A 23863-nucleotide genomic window follows, 5' to 3' on the forward strand; every position below is an offset into this window, starting at 1 on the left:
ACCAGCTGAGCCATCCAGGTGCCCAGTTGTATTCTGATTTTTTTTTCAAAAAAATTTTTTTTTAAATGTTTATTTATTTTTGAGACAGAGAGAGACAGAGCATGAGCGGAGGAGGGTAGACACACACACACACACACACACACACACACACACACACACACAGAATCCGAAGCAGGCTCCAGGCTCCGAGCTATCAGCACAGAGCCCGATGTGGGGCTTGAACTCACGAGCTGTGAGATCATGACCTGAGCTGAAGTCAGACACCCAACTGACTGAACCACCCAGATGCCCCTGTATTCTGATTTTAAAATGTTAGTTATCTTTGCCATTTTTCTTCCAGTTTTTGTAGGTTCTACCAATCCAGTTTAAACTTACCCAAAGAAATAAAGGCAGTGTGTTCCTTTTCCCCACCAAGTATATGTTCTAACTTTAACCTTTTGTTTTCATTTAGGAAGAAAGGTTTTGGTGGGACTGCAGGAATGGCATTTGTGGGAACAGTGTGTTCAAGGAGCCACGCAGGTGGGATTAATGTGGTACGTTTTTGTTCTTGATATTTAACTTTGGACACCTGCATTAGGACAGTGTCAAGCATTTCTCTGCATTATTTCCTCCCCTATTCCTTAAAACAAAATTTTGGGTAGAAATGGTAGATGTGTTTTTTTCCCTAGAGACTCGATTAAGTTTTCTAATATTATATGTTTATCAGCTCCTCACTCTTTCTGGACAAGGAAGTTGAGATGCCATTTAAGAAAATTAAATTAGAACCATGAATCTGTTTTCCCATAAATCATTGCACATAATCTATTAGTGCTAATTGGTCTGTTGCTTAAAGGATCTATCTTCATAAATCAGTATGTTGAGTCACATTAGTTTCCTACTGAAATATATGAAGACTGATGTTAGATGCTTGATTTATATAAAGACTGTCACCATTGTAGTGACTGATAAATTTCCTCTTGTGGAAAAAAATAATCTGAGAAACAAAACATGTCCTTTTTGTTCAGAAACCTAATTAATACTTTTCCTGTGTTTGGGCAGTTTGGGCAAATCACGGTGGAGACCTTTGCATCCATTGTTGCTCATGAGTTGGGTCATAACCTTGGAATGAATCATGATGATGGCAGAGATTGTTTTTGTGGAGCGAAGAGCTGCATCATGAATTCAGGAGCATCGTGAGTGACTGAATTCTTTGTTCTTCTTTTATGTGGTATTGTAGATCAGTGTTTCTTACACTCTATGATATACTCATGTCTGTGCTGAAAAAAATATTCCTGGCTCCTGTGAAATTAATACATGATATACCAACGAGAAGTCTATTTTTAACTAAATAAGTGATTCCAGAGAGCTTTAAGAAATAAACATTTATGTAGGCACAAATATGTAACTACACTCTTGTGTAAACCAGTTGACAGACCAAAAGAGTATAAGAATGTGGAAAAATTTACATCTGCATTAGGAATTAGCAAAGGGTTTCTGTTAGATGCAGTGCAGGTTGGATTAGATTGAAAGACTATATGAAGCATTTACTCATAAACCCCTTCTTGAGAAAGTGCTGCAGTGTCACTGTAAGTAGAGGAAATCTTGACATAGTTCTACTGACATTTCCAATTTTATAGATAAAGGTCGGAGGCAAGACAAAGAGGAGGAGAAGGAAGAAGAAGAAGAAGAAGAAACATTCCATTTATGGAATAAAATTCCATGGAATTTTTCTTATGTATTAGACACCACTCTAAGCACTTAAAATATATTAATCTTTAATGCTCAGCAACCTAATGAGATGTGGGTATTTCTATTTACGGATGAAGAAACATCAGAGTAAGTGGCGAAGGTGGGATTTAAAGTCAAGAAGTCTGGGTCCAAAGCCTGTGATCTTAGAACCCCTCCCTTTGTGAGGGTTCAAAAGTAATTATAAGAGAGGGTCTAAGTGTGAACAACACCACTGAGTTGTTGGGCTTCTTTTGATGCAGATTTGTCATAAGGGAACAAGGTTCCTTCCTAATTAATTTAGAAGGTCGTAGTGCTAAGCAGACAGTTGGACATAGTCACAATGTATATGTGGAGTAGAAGCTGAGCCAGAGAAAAAATTAGATGTGGAAGCACTTCATCTTTTCCAAACACAGCTGAAGATTTCATATGGGGAATATCCATAGCCCCAAGTGTTCATTTCCTTTCCTATCTCCCTCAAGTTCCTGGGGCACAGAAAGAATAATAAAAACTGCTTTTAGCCAGCTCTTTATCTTCAGATCTGAAGGTACAATTCTAATTAAATCTGGGTGGAAAGGGAAGCACTCAAGCAGAATTTACTGGAGAATTTATCTGTTTTTGAGTGAATACTAGGTTGAAAAATAGATATGGAAGAATTAGAACAGTGCTTATGAAAAAAACCTATACTTAATTAAAAAAAAGTAATTATATTCACAAGAAAAGTCATATGTTTATAAAAGATTTCCTGTAGGAGAAGGAAGTAAATTTAGTATTTGCTTTGGCTGAGAGTGGAGTTGAGGAAGACATGAATTGAGAGAATAAGAAACGAATGATCAACAATAAAATAAGACAGGAGACTAAGATAAAAATAGTGACATGCAGAGTTAGGAAAGGAATGCCCTGAAACAGTGCTGTAGTGGAACTTAAAATGGTATAAGAAGTAGTGAAGAATGGACCCATACTTACTCATTCACTCATCAGGTATTTGTTGAGCACTGACCATGTGCTAGGCTTTGTTTTAGGCACTTGGAATATCTCCGAGAATTAGATAAAGACTTGCCCTTCATGGAATTTACATTTTAATGGGGGAAGACAAACTAGTAATGTAATAAATACATGAATAATATAGAACATTAGAAGGTGATAAGTGCCATGGAAAATAAAATAGAGCAGGATTGGAAGATTGGGAGGGCCACAAGTGGTGATGGTAGAGGTCAGGTTGCAATTTTAAATCTGTATTGTCAGTGTAAGCTTCTTTGAGATGATGTTAGACTAAATACTTGAAGGAAGTGAGTTGAAAGCTGTGTAGATATCTGAGGGAAGAGCCAAATACAAAGGGAGGACAGTCAGGATAGACTTTTTTTCAAGATGGAAGGAATTACAACAGGTTTGTATGCTAATAGGACTAATTTAGTAGAGGGGTAAAATTGGTAATCTAGGACAAAGAGGGGGGCATTGCCGTAGTAGACCTTGAGTGGGTGAGAGGGTTTGGGATCAGGGGCACAAGTGGAGGGGTTTGTTCTAATGGAGCACTTACTTGTAGGGTATCTGTAATGGAAATAAGTGGACATAGATGCTGGTAGATAGATAGATGTGGTGGTGGGAGTCTGTGGTTTAGTTTTGTCAGTGAAATATGAAGTAGGTTCATCAGCTGAAAGGTTGACGGGGAGCTGTTGGGGATTTCAGGAAATAGGAGAAGGTATGAAATAGTCATGTGGTAGCATGGGAGAATAAATGGAGGAGAGTATGTTTCCCGGGCAGTTTTAAAGGGTTACTTGAGATTCATAGTCATGAATTTTAAATGAGATTAGTCTCTGGTTGTATGGTTTTGTGCAGCCACATTCAACTGCATAGGCACATAAGAGGGTTGATGTTAACTAGGTTGTAGTCAGGCCAAATACAATGAAATAAGAGAGGTGAAAGGAAGTCAAATCTGTTTGCAAAGGAGTAATTATAATGATGGACTGTGATATTTAAGCTGGATAAGGTTTAGGAAAGGGAGGACATCAAGGGGATCAGGGAAGTAAAAAGGGAAAACATCAATGAATCAGATGTCCTGATGGGATTGAAGGTATATTGGAGTATAAAGGTGTACCTGGGGAGAATAAAATGCATAAAGTTGAATTGTAAATTATAGTAATGGTAAAATGTCCATTAAAAGTGTGGCGATGAGGGGTTTAATGGTGGAGGATTAGATGATTGGAGGAGAGGAATTCAAGCCAAGGAGAGCGCAAGGGATTAATAGGATTATCTACCTGTATATTGAATTCAGCAAAAATTAAGATAAGAATAGTGTTAGAGTGACAATGTTAGCAAGAAGGAGATGAGAGGGAGTAACCCAGGGGTTGGTAGATGTTAGTAATAAAGACAGCAGGCAGTTTAATTTTATGAGATTCAAAGCTGGGAGATTTTGGGAAGGCGGGAGAGAGAATGGACTAGAAGCAGCAATCTGGAGGAAGAGCACCGATTCTATCTTTAGTTGTATGAGGGTTCTGGGAAAAAGCTGCTGTGCTTTGAAAAGGTTCTAGTGGAAGCTGTGAAATCAGGGAATAGCTGAATTTCAAGTAGAGCTTGACAGTGAAAGGTGCTTTCAGAGAAGAGGTTGAGGATCTCGGAGTCTTTGCTGCTGATGGACTGTGAATTCCAGGGTGCATAGTAAAGGAACAGGAAGGAGACAAGGGCCTACATAGAGAGCTACAGCTTGCTATGGTGATAGATGTAAACAGAAATAAAGGACATAACGAGATTTGTTCTGGTAGACTCAAGGCAGGGACTGGTGCTGGGCTGCATGTGTTAGGAAATGGAACAGGTGAAGTGTTTGGGATTTCCTCGTGACTTCCCTCAGTGGATTTAAGAGATCTGAGTTTATCTTGGTCCTAGCACCGGAATTCATTTTGGCCTTGGGTGGGTGACTCCTCCTTAATGCCTGTTCACAAAAGATCTGCAAGTCAGTTTTGATAAGCTTTCCAGATTGCAGAGGGAAAGAACAGAGATTAAAAGTTAGAAAGATGGAGTAGAGGTTGAGAACACAGTGGAAAGAATAGTTTATGGGCCATTGGATTTAGTGGAGGAGCAACCAGAACAAACAGCTTTAAAGAAAATATATAGTATTAAAAAAAAAAATAAGTGGGAGAGGTATAAAATCACAGAAAATGGAAGAAATACGTCTAACTGCATTTTATTTTATTTTTAAAAAAATTTTTAATGTTTATTTAGTTTTGAGAGAGAGAAAGAGAGACAGTGCAAGTGGGGGAGAGGCAGAGAGAGAGAGTGAGAGGGGGACACAGAATCAGAAGCAGGCTCCAGGCTTTGAGCTGTCAGCACAGAGATGGACGCGTGGCTCAAACTCATGAACCACAAGATCATGACCTGAGCTGCAGTCAGACACTTAACCAACTGAGCCACCCAGGCGCCCCATCTAACTGCATTTTAAATTGTCATAATAATAGTCTAAAGGAAGAACTGAAAACAGGATGTACATTTCCAATTCACAAGGAGAATACTTTTTTTTTTTTTTTAAGTAGACTCCACACCCAACATGGGGCTTGTACTCATTATCCTGAGATAAAGTGTCACATGCTCTACTGACAGAGCCATCCAGGTGCCCCAGGACAAAAAATTTTTACAAAATGGATTCCACATAGAAAAAAAAGCCCTAAAGAACATACTGTTGAGGTGTTACAGAATACAAAGTGTAAGATATAATAATTTAAGGCCAAATACAACATTTTTGACAAATATATATGGAATGCCTCTTAGACTAGGTCTCACACTACTTTATTGAAATGTTTTATCTAGGAAACATACCTGAGACAAAGAGGCTCAAAATAAGGCAAAAATGATCCCTTTTCAATTATGAGGTATATAATCATTAATGAACATTTATTATAATTATTTGTATTGTGTTATTAAAATATATAATGTAAAAAGCATGTCAAGGGAAAAATGAGCACATATCTTAGAGGAAATTTGAAAACATCTTTTGTAATCATTAACAGATTATATAAACATAACATAAGATTATAGAGGCTTAAATAAATATTAGTATGGTTGATTTAATAGATTAAAATATAACTCTGTACAAACAGAGCGTATATCTTCATTTCAGGGTTAGAAATCTCAACAAAAATTGACCAAGTATTTTGCCAAAAGACTTACGTAATTAAAAAAAGGCAGAAATAGAACAGGTCTCATTCTTTAGCCACACTGTGGTAAAATTAGATATTATTAACAAAAAACCCTTAAATGAGTTGGTAATTTAAAAACACTCTTCTGGGGTGCCTGGGTGACTGAGTCAGTTCAGCGTCTTGATTTTGGCTCAGGTCATGATCTTACCCTTCGTGGGATTGAGCCCAGTGTTGGGCTCTGCACTGACAGTGCAGAGCATGCTTGGGATTCTCTGCCTCCCTCTTCCTGCTCCTCCTCTATTTGCCCTCTCTCTGAAAATAAATTAGTAAGTAAACATTTTAAAAAAATAATAAAAACACTTTCCTGAGTAAATCTTGTATTAGAGACCTAAAGTCTAAGGTAATTATATAGTATTTTGAATAAAATGGTATTATGAATATTACCTTTAAAACTTACTGCATATTAAAACTTCACCATGAACATAAGATGATCTCGAATATGTAAGGTGATATATGGTTTTCCCCATGAGAACAGCAAGAAGTTGTTTTCGGGGGATACCTTAAGTGTGCAAACCGGTAGGAATGTAGAAGATATAGCGGGAGAAGGCTGTTGGGGGACTGTGGAGACTGACCCTTTAGGAGTTGAAGTAGAGGGAAACTACCAACATCAGGTGAACCTGATAGAGTGGGACCCATAGGAATAATCAGCCTTATTCTCCTACCAACTTATCTCTGCCAGTGCCTCTTATTGGCCATGTATCATTGGATGCAGTCTGTACAATCTCCTAAGCATAGAACAGTGGAGAAGGATGGGGATAATATTAGAGGGGAAACCATAAAATATTGAGGATACATGATACTATCAGTACTATTACTTTATTTTGGTTTGGATTTTCTAGCTGATACAATGAATAAGGAAAAGATTTAGGAATAAATATATGAAAAGAGGGGGTAGTTAATGATGTTATATGTCTATATGTTATTAGAAACATAGTCATAAGTAGATTTCTAATAAACCAGTTATAACTATTTTGAAAAACATTAGAAAAAACTTTATTTGCCAAAAATTCTGAATATCTTGGGATCAACTTAATAAGAAATATGCAGTAATTCTTTAAAGAACACACAGAAGTTTACTGAAAGTCCAAATACATAATTTGAGTAAAGTCAGTGTTTGTTTATGAGAAGACTAAATTTTGGAAATGTATCTGTCTTTATGAAATTAATTCATAAATGTAATGTAATTCTAATCAAGTTCCAGATATGTATATAGTTCTTTCATTCTAGAAATTGACAAAAATAAATTTAAAGTCAACTTGGAAGAATAATTTTGTAATAGTGTGAAGAAAATACTGAAAAAGAAGATCCTTAAAGAACGCTTTTGATACGAGCTATTATGATATTTGGGAATTGTACAATATTAAGCATGATAGACGTATCAACAGTCTCATAGTAGAAAGCTCAGAAATACTATTGTATTTGTTTTTTAAATCTTGTATTTTATGCAAGCCTATCCATTTCTTTAATGTTTAGTTATATTTGAGAGAGAGCAATAGAACATGTGAGCAGGGGAGAGGCAGAGAGAGGAGTACAGAGGATTCAAAGCAGGCTCCGTGTGACAGCAGAGAGCCCGATGTGGGGCTTGAACTCATGAACCGTGAGATCATGACTGAAACTGACTGAGCCACCCAGGCACCCCAAAAGTGGCATTTTTTAAAAGATGGGGTTATTCAGTAAATGGGGCTGAGATGATGTGTTAAGAATTTGGAAGAAATTACCATATATCATACATTAAAATAAATTCCAAATGTATAATGAAATATAAGAAAACATTTAATAAATAGTAATCTTGGAGAAGGGTTTTTCTAAACATAAACTTTTCTGCTCTCTGTTCCCCATTCCCCCCAAAAAACTATAAAGGACAAAATCTATGGCTCTGAAGAGTTGTGTATGTCAAAAACAATTCAAACAGTGAAAGGGCAAATAGCAAAAATACTATTTGAAACATTTGTGAGAAGTTTTTTTTTTTAATAAAAATATCACAAATTTATGGATGAACAAAGGATATGATCAGGTAGCTCATAATAAAAGAAATAAATATAAAAAGACCAGTAAATTTGTGAAACAAGGAAATGCAAATCAAAACAATGAAATAATATGTTTTTAACCTATGAAACCAGGAAAGATCTAGCACTAATACTTATTTTTGAAGGGTATGTAAGTCATCAGTGCACCTTCATATACTGTTGGTATGAGAATTGCTATAGGTTTTCTGTGGAGCAGGTTGGTTATTTGTGTCCAAAACCCTTTTTTGTGTCCAAACACTTCTGAGCCAGCAGCTTTATTTTTGGAATTGTTCTAAGGGAATAACCAGGCAGTGGGCAAATAGTATGCATATGCATTGTTCAACAATAAAAACATGGACACAACTTACACATGTCCAAAAAAACACCAGATTGTTTAAATTCACCATGAAATCCCTATTTAATGTAACACTGTATAGTAGTAGAAGTCACACACACTCACACTCACATACACACACACACACACACACACACGTGTATGTATATATAAATATACACACACACATATATATATATATAATGTTTATTATTGTGAGATAGAGTGAGCAGGAGTGGGGGAGGGGCAGAGAGAGAGGGAGAAATCACAAGCAGGCTCTGCATTGTCATTGCAGAGCCCCATGTGGGGCTCAAACACATGAACCGTGAGATCATGACCTGAGCCGAAATCAAGAGTTGGACGCTTAACCCACTGAGCCACCCAGGCGCCCCTAGAAGTCATATTTTTAAACAGTAGATTTTAAACTTTCTTTTTAAGCTGGGAAAGCCACCTCCTTTGTTTTCACCCTACTATACTCTTACCTAGAAGCCCATTATATAAAATATAGAAGAGGACTTTTTCTGGTTGAAGTGGGAGGAGGAGAAGCACCCTCTCCTCTCTAACTGCTTAGTGGCTCTCTCTATCCCTAGGCTGCCTTATTATTTTCATGGGCCCTAGGCTCTTTTGCTTTTGTGAGTCGCTTCCTCCATTAAAAATGATTAAAAATTAAATATAAGACTGTATTGGTATAAAGACAGGTATAACCCAGTCTAGATTCCGTCTTTTCTTTCTTTTTCTTTTTTCTTTTCTTTTCTTTTTTCTTTTCTTTTCTTTTCTTTTCTTTTCTTTTCTTTTCTTTTCTTTTCTTTTCTTTTTTCTTTTCTCTTTTCTTTTCTTTTCTTTTCTTTTCTTTTCTTTTCTTTTCTTTTCTTTTCTTTTCTTTCACTTCCCTTCCCTTCCCTTCCCTTCCCTTCCCTTCCCTTCCCTTCCCTTCCCTTCCCTTCCCTTCCTTCTTTTCCTTTCTTCTTCTCTTTTGTTTCTAAATTTTTAAATTTTTAATTTTTACCTTACTTTTTTTTTTGAGAGAGAGTGTGGACAGGGGAGGAGCAGAGGGAGAGGGAGAGAGAAACTCTCAAGCAGGCTCCAGGCCCAATGCAGAGCACCACATGGGGCTCAATCTCACGACCCTGAGATCATGACCTGAGCTGAAATCAAGAAGAGTTGGATGCTTAACCAACTAAGCTACCCAGGTGCCCTAGATTCATTATTAAATATTCATTATTGTGATTTCCCTTTTTTCTTCTGATTTTAAAATAAATTTCACTTAAAACATTTTTGTGGGCCATTGAAATTATCATGAGTCTTTGGCTTTGTGCCATACTGTGCCTAATGTATTTGTTAGCCCTGGCTCCTGAGGGCATCTTCTTAGAAACTCTAGGGTACTGCAGAAGATGGTTTGTAAATCACTCTGGTCAATAATATGTTTGTTAAAATATATATTTATCCAAGTGAAAAAAAAATACGTGAAATATCATGGTGTGAATATTCCTGTTTTAAAAATATATGAACATGTGAAAAAAGACTGGATGTATGCCAAAATGTTTAGCTGGCTCTGATTATTGGCAGTAGTCTTTCAGGTCATTTTTATATTTTTTCTGATGGTTTTTCTTTGTCTTTTGAATGATTTTGCTCTGAGCTGATAAATAATTTTTTAGTTAGGAAATAAAGCAATATTATTTAATAGAAATATTCTAGAAAAAGTATAGGTACCAGTCTATTATAAATATTAATATTAAAAGCATTGACCATTTAAGAGGTTGCTATTTGCCGGTATTCCCTGGACTTTACTCTCGAGAACTGATAATATATGCTTGAAATATTATATGTTGATTTTATCGTGGATTTATTTTAAAAACTTTTCTCTGAATGATCATATTTTGTATAGATCTGAGTGGATTGTGCTGACTTTGTTTTCCCATTATTACTGGTGCCCTAATAGTTTCACACTTGTTTAGCATTCTAATAGAGACTTTAGGATATATGGAGTAGTTGTCAGTTGTTGCCCTTGCCTTTTGGGAGGTTGCATGATTATGTAGTGAGTCATTATGTGAATTTATACACAGTCTATTGATCTTGTAGAAGTAATTTTATTTGTTAGTGTAGTAAGTTAAAATTACCCAGGGTAAAAAGAGAAAAAGTCTTGTTTGTAATTTACTTACCTTCTATGACAGAGCTATAGCTTGTAGACATAAGTATGGGATAAATATAAATATTCCACTGCTAATAGATGTTCACCTCTTGAGCTTCTGTTTTCACTATTGGCCTTTTGTGTATGAAACAGATACATATTATGCTTACAGGGTTGAAATGGGAGCTGGCTTAAGCATGGTCTTAAGGCAAAGCAAAATATTAAAGAGACAGTTTGGGACTGGGTGCAGGATTGTGCAAGGAATGTCATTTTGGGATATCATTGCTTACAGGGTTAGTGTAGAAACACTTTAGGAATATTAGGATAAAATTGAGTCTGTAGCAAACATAGACCCTTTGAGTTTGTGGTCTGAGCAACACTTGTAATGGCTTGGTCCAAAAGGACTTCTAATGAGGGAACATTGCTTTCTAGATCTAGGAATATAAAATCTTGGAGAATAAAAGTTTTTGCAACTCCCCAAAAAGAACAATAAGTGAGACCTTCACTACCGAATAAAGGGGAACCTGCTTCTTCTAAGGAAAATGTAAACTATCCCAGACGACACTCCATTCACTTCCACTTTGAACAGAGAAATACTCTGGGAAGAGGGCAGAATGGACATATAATGGAGATGGTGTTGGATTAACTTTGTAAGATCTGGTGGGCATCACTCATTAGATAGGTGACTCTAGCCTATTCCTATTCCTAATTGAAATGGACTTACTTGCTTCCACAGTTGGCGATAAATCTAGATTTATTAATGGTGGTGTTTTCTGTTGTATCTTCTTGTTAATTTTTGTTTTGATTTTTAAAGAAAGCCTGCCCTGCTTTCCAAGTTTACCTGTTACTCTGGTCTTTATCTTGGATTCTGGGTGTTTTGTTTTGTTTTAGATGATTGCTTCCTATAAAAGCTATATTCCGGTGTCAGCTTTTTGATCTTTAACAACCCCCATCAGGTTGAGCAAATTCATCTGTTTTTTTAAAGGGTTTCTCAGTCCTGACTCAGTAGTTCACTAGTAGTAAACCCTTCTAGTTTACTAGACTCCACTGAGCCTGACTTTAGAAAGAGAAACACCAAGGATAACTCTTGCTGGGCCTTCTTGTTCTGATAGAACTCAATGATGTACTTTTTTAGAGAACACTTTTAGGTGCGCCTGGGTAGCTCAGTCAGTTGGGTGTCCGACTTCGGCTCAGGTCATGATCTCATGGTTGGTGAGTTCGAGCCCTGCATTGGACTCTGCTGACAGCTTGGAGCCTGGAGCCTGCTTCGGATTCTGTGTGTTCCTCTTTCTCTGCCCTTCGCACACTCGTGCTCTGTCACCCTCTCTCTGTCTCTCTCTCTCAAAAATAAATAAACATTGAAAAAAAACTTTAAAAAACACTTTCATTCTCTCTGCCTCTCCCCCTCAAAGTAAAGAAACTTAAAAAAACCTAGTTTTGTTATGAAAAATAAAATACGTACAGAAAATCTAGCTAAACAAATGTACAAATGAACACATTTTTATAAAGTGAACATTTGTATAACAACCCACATCAAGTCTCTAGCAGCATCCTCAGAAGTTCCTTTTGCAGTTTCCCCCCGACATACCTTCTTCCCTAAAGTTAACCATTATCCTGATTTTTATGGCAATCATTTCTTTGCTTTTCTTTACAGTTTGCCACCTAAGTATGTATTCCAAAACACATTAGTTTTTGCCTGTTTTAAGCTCTAATCATAGAATAGATTAAATAGAGTAAATAAATAGAATTATACAAGTGTGCTTCCTGTTGGTGTGGCTTTTTTTAGTTGACATTGTTTGTGATGTTTGTCCATCCTGATACAGGTAACTGTGGTACATTTTCATTTTTGTTGCTTCCATCTTCTTTTGGTTTGAAGGTTGCCTCTCTAGGATTTTAATACCTCTATACATTTGAGTTACAACTCAAAGAAAGCTTAGAGGTAGGGGTTGTGGAGAGTTGTCCACCATAACTGCTGAAATCAGAGGTGGCTGGAGGAGATGTGTTGTGGGCTACAGTGAGTGCTAACTACATACCTCACCAACAATTGGTATTATCTACTTTAAACTTTAGTTAATGAGTTGGGTGTATAGTGGTATATTAATGTGCTTTTACTTTGCATTTCCCTGATTACTAATAAGATTAGATTAGATCACCTGTTTATGGGCTGTTTGGATTTTGTTTTTCAATCTGTCTCCCCCCACCCCAACACACACATTTTGCTGTTGGGTTGAGTTCCTTTATTGATTTTTTACAAGTTCTTTTTTTTTTTTTGGTTATTTTTAGTGAAAAATGAATAATTTTAATGTAGTCATGTATATCAATATATTCCTTTATGACTATTGCTTTTTGTGTCTTACGTAAGAAATTATTCCCTAACTTTGATGTCACAGAGATACTCTTGCGTATTGTCTTCCAGACTCTTATTTCTTTTAATCTTCATATTTAGGTCTATAATCCACTTAGAATTACTGTTTGTACATTGTATAAGGTAGAGGTCAAGTTTTTTTCCAGTAGGAATACTTGGTTGAATTGGCACCATGTGTTAAAGAGATATCCCTTTCATTGCTACTTTGTAGTGCCACTTTTGTCATAAATCAAGGGTCCACAAATATATGTGTGTGTTTCTGGGCTCTTCTGTTTCATTTGTAAATTAGTCTATATTTGCATCAGTACAACAATTTCCTAAGTTTCAGAGCTTTATAATTGGTTCATTAAAGCAAGTTTTCCTACTTTGACCTACTTGTTTGAGAGTGTCTTGGCTATTTGTGCTTCCTCATGTAAATTTTACAATTAACTTGTCCAATTCCACCAAAAAGTCTTATTTGTCATCTGATTGATATTGTATTAAATCTCTAGATTAGTCTGGTGAAGAATTAAACATATTTTCAATAAGTAGTCTTCAAGTCCATGATCTTTAATTCCTCTTATATTTTTACAGAGATTTAAACTTCTTTTGTTAGTTTATTCCTATACTTTATATTTTTGGATGCTATTGTAGGTGATGTCTCTTTTAAAAGTTAATTTTCTAATTTTTTGTATAAAAGTAAAATTGATTTTGTATATTTGCTTTACATCTAGCATCTCATTGCATTCTTTTTGTTTGTTTGTTTGTTTTTGCATTCTTACATTAGTGCTACACACCTGTAAATTCATTTGGATTTTTACTTATATAATCATCATCTGGAAATAATGAAGTTTTGTTTCTACCTTACCAATCCTTATATAACTTTTATTTATTTACTTTTATTACCTGTACAATATTCAAATAGAAGTGGTGGTGATGTGCATCTTTGTCTTATTCTGTTTTTATTTTTTTAACAAAATAGTTAACATACAATGTTATATTAGTTTTAGGTATATAATAACATAGTGATTCAATAATCCTATACATTACACAAGTGTAATTACCATCTGTCACCATACAGTGATATCAAAAGGAAAGCTTTAAACATTTACCATTAAATATAATGTTTGGTAAAGATTTTGCACATACTCTTTCTTTTCTTTTTAAAGCTTTTATTTAAATTCTGGTTAGTTAACATACAGTGTAATATTAGTTTTAGGAGTAGAATTTAGTTCTACTAAATTGCTTACATACAGCACCAGGGTTCATCCTAACAAGTGCCCTCCTTAATACCCATCACCCACTTAACCCATCCCACCACCTATCTGACCTCCAGTAACCCTCAGTTTGTTTTCTATAGTTGAGAGACTGTTTTCTGGTTTGCCTCTCCCCTCCCCCCCCGCCATATTCATCTGTTTTGATTCTTAACACATATGAGTGAAATCATACAGTATATGTCTTTCTCTGGCTGACTTATTTTTCTTAGTGTAATGCTCTCTAGCTCCATCCACGTCATGGCAAATGGCAAGAGTTCATTCCTTTTGATGGCTGAGTAATATTTCATTATACATATGTGTGTGTGTGTGTGTGTGTGTGTGTGTGTGTGTGTGTGTGTGTGTGTATACACACACCACATCTTTATCCATTCATCAGTCAATGGACATTTGTACTCTTTCCATAATTTGGCTATTGTTGATAATGCTGCTATAAACATTGGAGTGCATGTGTCCTTTCAAATCAGTAGTTTTGTATCCTTTGGGTAAATACTTAGTAGTGCAATTGCTGGATTGTAGGATAGTTCTATTTTTAACTTTTTGAGGAACTTCCATCCTGTTTTCCAGAGTGGTTGCACCATTTGCATTCCTACCAACAGTTTAAGAGTGTTCCCCTTTCTCTGCAGCAGATACTCTTTATTGGGTTAAGGACTGTCCTTTCTCCATCAACTTGTCTTTGATCCTTTGTCAAAGGATCCTTTGTGTGGGTTTATGTCTGGACTTGATTCTCTTCCATTGATCCATTTGTCCATTCTTTTGCCAACACCATGCTGTCTTGATTTACTGTAGAGTATTGGTAAATCTTAAAGTCAGATAGTGTCACTTTTTAAATTTTGTTCTCTTTCTATATTGTGTTAGTTATTGTGGGTCTTTTGTCTTTCCATATAAACTTTAGATCAATTTGTTGATACCCACAAAATAACTGGCTGGGATTTAATGGGGCTGCATTGCGTCTATAGATCAAGTTGGGAAGAATGGACTTCTTTACAATATTGAGTTTTCCTGTCCTTGAACATGGGATATCAATCCATTTATGTAGGTCTTTTTGATTTTTTTCCATCAGAGTTTTATAGTTTTCCTCTGTAGATCTTGTACAGATTTTATTCAACTTATACCTAAGTGTTTGTTTTGTTTTTGTTTTTGCTAATGTAAATGTTATTGTGCATTTAATTTCAAATTCTGTTGTTTGTTGCTGGTATATAAGAAAGCAGTTGACTTGTATATTCATTTTATTATGTTCCATAACCTTTAATTGCTTTAATTAGTTTGGTTTAATTGCTTATTAGTTTCAGAAATTTTTTTGTTGATTCTTTTGGATTTTCTACATAGACAATCATATCATTTATGACAGACAGTTTTATTTCTTCTCAATCTGTATGCCTTCATTTCCTTTTTTTATTGGTTAGACTGTCAGTTTTGTCTGATATTAATTTAGCTTTCCTAGATTTTTTTTCATGTCTGAAGTATATATTTTTTTTGTATATCTTTTACTTTGAACTTTATCTTTATATTTTAGATATATGCTTCTAAACAACATATATTTAGGTTTTACTTTTTAATCCAGCTTGACAATATTTATCTCTCAATTGTATCATTTAATTACATTGCATTATGTTTAATGTGATTAGTAATGTACTGTATTTATTTAAATGTAAATGCAATTGGATATAAGCTACACCATTATTTACATACCACTAAGAAAGAAAAAATGGAGGGGCATCTGGGTGGCTTGGTTGGTTAGATGGCCAACTCTTGAGTTTGGCTCAGGTCATAATCCCAAGGTTGTGGGATTGAGCCCTGTGTGGGGCTCCATGCTTTGTGCATTGGAGCCTGCTTAAGATTCTCTCTCTTTCCCTTTCTCTCTCTTTCTCTCTCTCTCTCTCTCTCTCTCTCTCCCTCTCCCTCTCCCTCTCCCTCTCCCTCTCCCTCTCCATCTCTGTCTCCCTCTCCCTCTCCCTCTCTGCCCCTCTGCCCTTTCCCCCTGTTTATGCTCTCTCTGTTTCAAAAAATAAAAATTCCCTCTACAAAAAGAAATGAAAAATGGTGTCAATTAAATTAATACTTTGTTACATGAACTTCAACTTCAGAGTATTTTAAATATGTGAAGAATGTGTTTTAGAATTAATGAAATGCAGTATTTGGGTTTAAATCTGCCATCTTATGTGTTTTACTGTCTTTTATGTTCTTTTAAAAATTTTTTTTTGATGTCTATTTATTTTTGACAGAGAGAGAGAGAGAGAGAGACAGAGCATTAGTGGGGCAGGGACAGAGAGAGAGGGAGACACAGAATCCAAAGCAGGCTCCAGGCTCTGAGCTGTCAGCACAGAGCCTGACGCGGGGCTCGAACTCACAGACTGCGAGATCATGACCTGAGCTGAAGTCGGACGCTCAACCATCTGAGCCACCCAGGCGCCCCTCACTTTTATGTTCTTAAAAAAATCTTCTATTTTGTTTATTTTGAATTGATAATGTGTTTTTATATTCATTATTTTCCCTCTATTAGAATGGAAGTTATATACTTTTTTATTTTGTTTTAGAAGTTATTACAGCACATGTCCATGATTTATGATGTTTAATATTAAATCATATCCTTCCTTACACAATGCAAGGACTTTAGAGCAGTTTGACTTTATCTACTTCCTGACTTATATATAGATATGTGTCAGACGTGTATTATTACCATTGTTTAGTGAACATTGTCATTACTGTTTGTTTGGATTTGCGTACATAGTAATCACTTCCATTACTCTTTGATTCTCTTGCATCTCTGCCTACCATTTAGTATCATATTTTAGTTACCTTGAAAAACCCTTTTAAAATTTCTTTTACTAGTTTGTTTCTTAGTGACACCCCCCCCCCCCCCCGCCGAGGGCGTCTTTATTTCTCTTTCTTTCTTGAGAACATTTTTGTTGAATATAGAATTCTAGATTATCAGTTATTTTCTCTTAGCATATTGGTATTATTCTGTTTTCTTTTGGCCTCCATGTTGCTGTTGATGTCAGCTATTACTAAATGTAATTTTATTGAAGTAGATTTATCTACTTACTTTTGGCTATTTTCATAATTTTCTCTCTTTTTTTTTAAGGTTCACTAACATTGAAGTTGTGGAAAGAGAAAAAAATAGCATGCGCGCACATTGACACACCCACATATGCTTAGGATGTCTTGCTTAGGATTTTTTTTTTGAGTTTTAAAGTTTGAGGTTTGATATTTTTCATAAATTATGATAAATTCTTAGCCATTATGTTTTCCATAACTGCTTCTTCACATATTGCCTCTGTGCATAGTGTTCATGCATATTTCCTTTCCTTGTGTGGTTCTTGTTCACTGTGTATAAGAACTCACAACATCCTGTCTCCTAAATTTTCTTATATAGTTTTCATCATTTTGTGTTTCTTTCTGGGTAATTCCTTCTGACACCTTTCAATTCACTGAACGTGTCTTTATTTGTATTTAGCCTGTTGTGAAATCTATCCATTGAATTCTTAATTTTGTTTACTATGTTTCAGTTGCCAAATTTCTGTCTGGTTCTTTTTCATACCTGCTGTATTACTATTGTGGATTTCATTTCCCTGCTAAAATTTTCAAGCTTGTCATTTTTTTCCTTGGCCATAAGTGGGGTGTTTTGGTTATTGATTGATAATTCTAGTATCTGGAGACTTTATTGGGTTGTATCTTTTTTTTTTCTCATAGTTTCTTTTAATTTGTGTGTGTGTGTGTGTGGTTCTTGGTATTTTGTGTCTTCATGTTATATTTTGGTAATATGTTGGTCAATGTGTTTGAACAATTTTGGGTAAGAATAACTTGAGAAGAAGGGTTATGATATCAAATCTTTAAAAAAATTTTTTTTAATGTTTATTTTTGAAAGAGACAGAGCATGAGTGGGGAATGGGGGGTGTGGTTAGAGAGAGAGGGAGACACAGAATCTGAAGCAGGCTCTGTCAGCACAGAGCCCAACATGGGGCTTGAACCCACAGACTGCGAGATCATAACCTGAGCCGAAGTCGGACGCCCAACCAACTGTGCCACCCAGGCACCCTTCAAGTCTTTTTTTGAGAATAGATTTCCCAACTTCTACTTCATATCCTGTGTAGTAAAATAAACATGAACTGAATGTTCATTATAAGTTAGGCCTTTTTTTAGATGCAAGTGATAGAGATATTCAATTTTTTTTCCAGATAATTCAGTCATTTGGAGCCAGTTCTGTTTAAAAAGTGGGTAACAAACTGTGTAATATGATTTTTGTTATTATTAAGGTATTTTGAGGTGGGGCTGGTGGGATTTTTCTCACATACTGCTCTTAGATTCCTAGAAGTATGAAGTACTCCTCCTGAGAGATACTTTTCTAGAGAAACGGCTTTCTTAACTATGCCCCTCAATGTCACCTACTTCAGAAAGCCTCCACAATCAGGGTACTCTTTTAAAAAAATCTAATTAAGTGACATCATTTAGAGCCCTCTTTTAGGACTTTTGCTCTTTTGTTGTGAGGATTAGGATGATGATGGTGGAACTGTGTTCTGATTACTTCAAGGTCACTCATAGAAAGAATGTTCTAAATGATAGTTTCTTTTTGGGGTGTGTGTGTCATATTCTGGTAGACTATTTCCATCCTTGTCAGTCACATCCATCTCCTTTTGATGCAGTTTTGGAAAACTTGCTTAGATGTGAAAAAAGAGATGAGGAGATTGATACCCTCGCATCCAGAGGTGATATGTAGAGAATATGAATACTTTAGTTGCTATTCAAGCCAAGTATCAGGAGAAAGATCATCCTTATTACTGTAGGTGCCATCCAGGGATGACTAGGAGAAAAATATCTTCCTTATAGCCCCTAGAGCATTACTGACAAGCAATATGGGGATGTTTGTTACTATCTCCATCAGGTAAAATGCATGAGAAATGCTTATGATTTTGTTAATCCTTTTCAGTACTCTAGTCAGCTTCATTGTGGGGAAAAAGATTTTTTTTTAATAGGTTGCTTTAGGATCAAACATTTTAAACATTGTATTTGTGAGAAACTGTGTCCAAACCACTAAGTAGGAGGCATATTTAAAAAATAACCTGTTTCAAAGTGGTAGGCTTTATGTAGATTAGAATTAGGGACTCAAGTGTAGAAATATACACATGTCTGCAAAATTTTTGTGGCTATTGGCTGATTAGTGTATTCTTCCAGAAAATGTTGTATGTATACTATGTGGCCGGTAAGGTACTTACCATATAAAGATCAACAATAGGAAATAAAAAGCAGTCACAAATCTGTTTTTTTTTTTAAGTTTTTATTTATTTTTGAGAGAGAGAGAGACAGAGGGAGTGCACAAGTGAGGGAGGGGCACAGAGAGAGAGAGGGACAGAGGATCTGATGCCAGCTCTGTGCACACAACGGAGAGCCCGATGTGGGGCTCAAACTCATGAACCGTGAGATCACGACTTGAGCCAAAGGCAGACGCTTAACCAACTGAGCCACCCAGGCACCCCTACAAATCTGTTTAAATTGAAGTCTCCTATGGAAACAAAAATAAGTAAATGGAAGTTTTCTTTATTTATCAGATAATTACTAGATACTGCTACTCTTGACATTTTCACCTGATGACTGTTAGACCCAAACTCCTATTGTCCTTCCCCAAACCTGCTCTTCTTTGTATCATTTAAGGGCGACTCCTTTCTTTTCATAGATGAGGACACAAAGTTGGAGTCATCCTTGACTTCTCTCTTTGTATTCACATTCCTCATCTTACGGGCTGTTTGTTCCTTTAAAACATGTAAATAATGCAAATGCTTCTTACAGCTTCCATTGCTGTCATGCTGGTTCATCATCATCTGTTGGGTGATTTTCTGCAAGAGCCTCTTGTTTGTTCTTCCTGCTTAACATAGCAGCCATGGTGATCCTATTAAGACACAAGTCAAATCATGTTACTCCTGCTCACTACTTTCCATTGTATCATCCCCCTAAATTCCTCATTTCACTCATAGTAAAAGGTAAGAGTCTCACAGTGGCTTATTCTCACCTGTGCTGATTGCTTCTCTCATTACTCATGCCCTCATGGACTCACTCCACTCCAGCCCCATGGGCTTCCTTACTGCTTCCTGCTGCCAGGGCTTTTGCGTTTGCTATTCCCTCCTGGTGTGAGGTTCTTTTCCCAGATAACCAGTTTTGATTTGGTTCTCACGGTGTTTGAAATGCCTGTCCTTTCTTTTAAAAACGACTGTTCCCCCCCCCCCCCCCCCCCCGCCCCTTCCCTCCGCCCTGGGGCCTGGGTCACCCCCTTCATTTTCTCACTTTTTCTCCCCCATGGCACTTCTCACTTTGTGTATACTATCCAGTTTACTTATTATGTGTATGGTTTGTCTCACTCACTAGAAGTCACCTTTATAAAGGTGAGGATTTTTGTCTGCGTTGTTCAGTTTCATCCCTTGCACAAGAGAAGAGTGCCTTGTACATAAGGTTCAGCAAATAGTTGTTAAATGAGCGATATTATACAAAAGGACTCCTCCTCATAATATCCTTAATCAGAGAGTAGTGAGAAAAACAATACAGAAAACAAGCTTTTTTGTTATTGTCAATAGCCTTGTGGCTGATGTTTTCTTTCTATGTGAGTCAAAATATTGCCTTTGCTAATTTTTTTGTTATAGACAGTTGACCATTTATGTTCTTTCTCCTTTCTTTGTCTGCTGGTCAGTTTGTTAACCCCACATTCAAAGACTTTTTTTGTCAAATAGGAGTTAATGGTACTGAAATGTCTAGGCAGACTGCTTTCTATTCTCAAGAGCCAAGAGCCAGGACTCTTTACTTCTCTGGAAACTGGGCCAGTTAGCAAAAAAGAGTATAACATGTGTATGTAAAACACAAAGTCTCACAGAAAGGATCTGTGTTTTAGATTCCTTGGATGTACAAAAGACCCAGCACAGACAGGGTTTCCTCCTCAATAACTGTAATGCAACACAGTTTTCACATCTACTGCTACTTTTGGCACGACTGCTCAAACTCATGAAAGAGATTCTTTCAGGGCACCAGATGCCCCTGATAAAATTTTAATGGGACTTGGATTTCTCAAAGACCCTTGGTGTATGTATGGGTGTGTTTCTCCATAATCTTCAAGAATGAAAATAGGCAGTAGGAGTATCTGAATATATTTTAGAGTTGAGTAAACCAGTAACTAAAAAACCCAACAATTTATAGAATCCATGAAAATTGCATACAATTGTATAAATACCACATGGGTAGCTCAAGGTGGACCGTTTGTAGAAGCCCATGTAGCCTTCAGAGTATTAACCAGGGTTCTCAGGAGTTATCATAAGGTATTTAAATCTCAAACTGTAGTGGAAATTCTGCACTATTCTGCTGCTCGATGGCTATCATGCACCCTCACTCGAATGCCCATTCCCATTATTTTCGCATAGCTCCCTATAAGTTAGAGTGAGGAGAACAAAATAATGCTATACTGTAGAGTGAAAAAAGATTGGGGAAATATATAGCTAGTTTCAAATATTTGAGGAACTTTTACTATGGAAGGTAAATAAAACTGAATTTTAGATAGGACTAGATAATTTCTCAGGTCTCTCATGATTTTATATATTAACGTAAATGATATGTTTGGAAGGTATTTTCATGGAGGTCTAATATATTATCACCAAAATAGTGAATTATTATGTAGTAACTGAAATAATGTACTATATTTATTAGAAATAGATATATAAATTCTCATTTCTATTTTTGGTAGCTCATTTTCTGCCATTGAAAATATTCACTTCTTGTTGGTTGAGGACATGATTTAAAATTTCAAAATGAATAATCACCATGACATAAGATCTTTTTCTTAATGTTTATTGTAGAGGTTCCAGAAACTTTAGCAGTTGCAGTGCAGAGGACTTTGAGAAGTTAACTTTAAATAAAGGAGGAAACTGCCTTCTTAATATTCCAAAGCCTGATGAAGCCTATAGTGCTCCCTTCTGTGGTAATAAATTGGTGGATCCCGGGGAAGAGTGTGACTGTGGTACTCCAAAGGTCAGTTTAATTTTCGATTTTTGCTTTGTGAAATTACCTTAGGATTTGGAAAAAGATGGAACAGCTTGCTTTGGGCAATGGACATAGGAGTTAGTGAAATTTAGTGGCCAGTGAAGATTCATTTTGCTTGTGGGGATATATTCCTGGGATTGGTCATCTCTTCCTTCCCAGAGCATAACTAATGGTATCATTTGTTTTGGTGTCAAGTAAAGCACCGTGTTTATTCTTGTATTTTTTGCTCGCTTCTACCATATCTGTTATGGTTATTAGGTCATTTATTTACTTTGAAGAGCTAATCAGTTTTTCACTTGGCTCTTTATTTGTCAGCTTTCAGTATTCTGGCACTGCCATTGCAGAAATGTTTATTCAGTTGGATTCATTTTAATACTAAATTGAAGCCAATCCATATTCCATAGTCCTTCAGTAACAAAATCCTTACTATTTAAATTAGCATTCCCCTCTATTAACCTTCCGTGTTGTGCCTACTGGTCTCTAGCTCTATCAGACCTGTTATCCACACTTAGTGCCATAAGCCCATGCCTGTCTTTATCATTGATTGTTCTGTATCTTAGCCATTCTCCTCTCAAAGTGGCCTGTGTAAGTCGTTTCCTCCTAGGCCTTGCATTGAATTTTGAAGAAATTTGTTAATGGTGTGCAAGCTGGTAACTAGGTGTGTAATATGGTGAATATTTTTCATCCTTTCCACTTCTTCTTCTTCTTTTATATCTGACCATATCTGGCTTTTGCCAGATGACTTCATGCTCTGGAAAGACACCGTGTATTTTATGAAGATCTTGGGACAGGCCTTCATTGCACTATTGCTGAATGTCAGGGACTTCTACTAAGTGTTTTACATGGTAAAATCCTCACAATAACCCTAAGAGATTGGTATTTTTCATACTCTCATTTCAAATGAGGAAAATAAGGCCAAAAAGATTATGTTTAATTTCTAAATTAACGTTATACTGTTGGGCTGACCAAGCTCTTCCCCTTTCCAGCCATTCTCAGATCTTTGTTCTTAAAGTGTTATAGATCTTTTGCTTTCTCCCAACTGTCCACTTCACTACCAAACTTATTGAAATGGTCTATATTTGCTTCTTAAACTTTCACACTACAGAATTACTCTTTTTTAAAAAAAAAATTTTTTTTTTTTAACATTTATTTATCCCTGAGACAAAGAGAGACAGAGCATGAACGGGGGAGGGGCAGAGAGAGAGGGAGACACAGAGTCGGAAGCAGGCTCCAGGCTCTGAGCCATCAGCCCAGAGCCTGACGCGGGGCTCAAACTCACGGACCGCGAGATTGTGACCTGAGCTGAAGTCGGACGCTCAACCGACTGAGCCACCCAGGCGCCCCCAGAATTACTCTTTAAAAAGGAACACCACCTCCCTCTCAAATATCAACAGATTTTTTTCGTGGTACAATAGTTGCAAATATTAAGTTCAAGCAAAATTCTCCTTTCAGACCTTTATTTCCTCCATAATTAAAAAAAAAAATGTTTATTTATTTATTTTTGAGAGAGAGAGACAGAGAGAGACAGAGAGAGCCAGCAAATGAGGGGCAGAGACAGATGGAGACAGAATCCCAAGCAGGCTCCGTGCCCATCAGTGCAGAGCCTGATGAGGGGCTCAAACCCACAAAGCATGAGATCATGACCTGAGCTGAAATCAAGATAACTGACTGAGCCACCCAGACTCCCTTTCCCCATAAAATTTTAAACTTCCTTCTGCATTGGTAATCATTCTTCAAAGTTCAGTGTATTTCTTTTTAGACTTTATACATTTATACAAGTATATATGTAATGTGTATTTGTAAATAGTTTGGCCTATTTTAGGATTTTATTTTTCTTCAGAAATGAAATCAGACAATATGTTGTATGCAGATT

At 36.3% G+C, this 23863-nt stretch overlaps 1 protein-coding gene across 1 annotated transcript in view; it reads left to right on the forward strand.

The window, feature by feature from the left end:
* ADAM9 (ADAM metallopeptidase domain 9) overlaps positions 1-23863 on the forward strand; it is a 145294-nt gene that overhangs the window by 46822 nt on the left and 74609 nt on the right. Inside the window, exons 10-12 of the mRNA XM_047091084.1 lie at positions 452-533; positions 1039-1172; positions 21807-21978. Of these exons, the coding sequence (XP_046947040.1) occupies positions 452-533; positions 1039-1172; positions 21807-21978 (388 nt within the window). The remainder of the gene's footprint in view (positions 1-451; positions 534-1038; positions 1173-21806; positions 21979-23863) is intronic.

This window comes from Lynx rufus, unplaced genomic scaffold (assembly GCF_022079265.1).
Source record: "Lynx rufus isolate CCGP_SWC_20201006 ecotype Redwood Valley unplaced genomic scaffold, mLynRuf1.p SCAF_3, whole genome shotgun sequence".
Taxonomy (NCBI): Eukaryota; Metazoa; Chordata; class Mammalia; order Carnivora; family Felidae; genus Lynx; species Lynx rufus.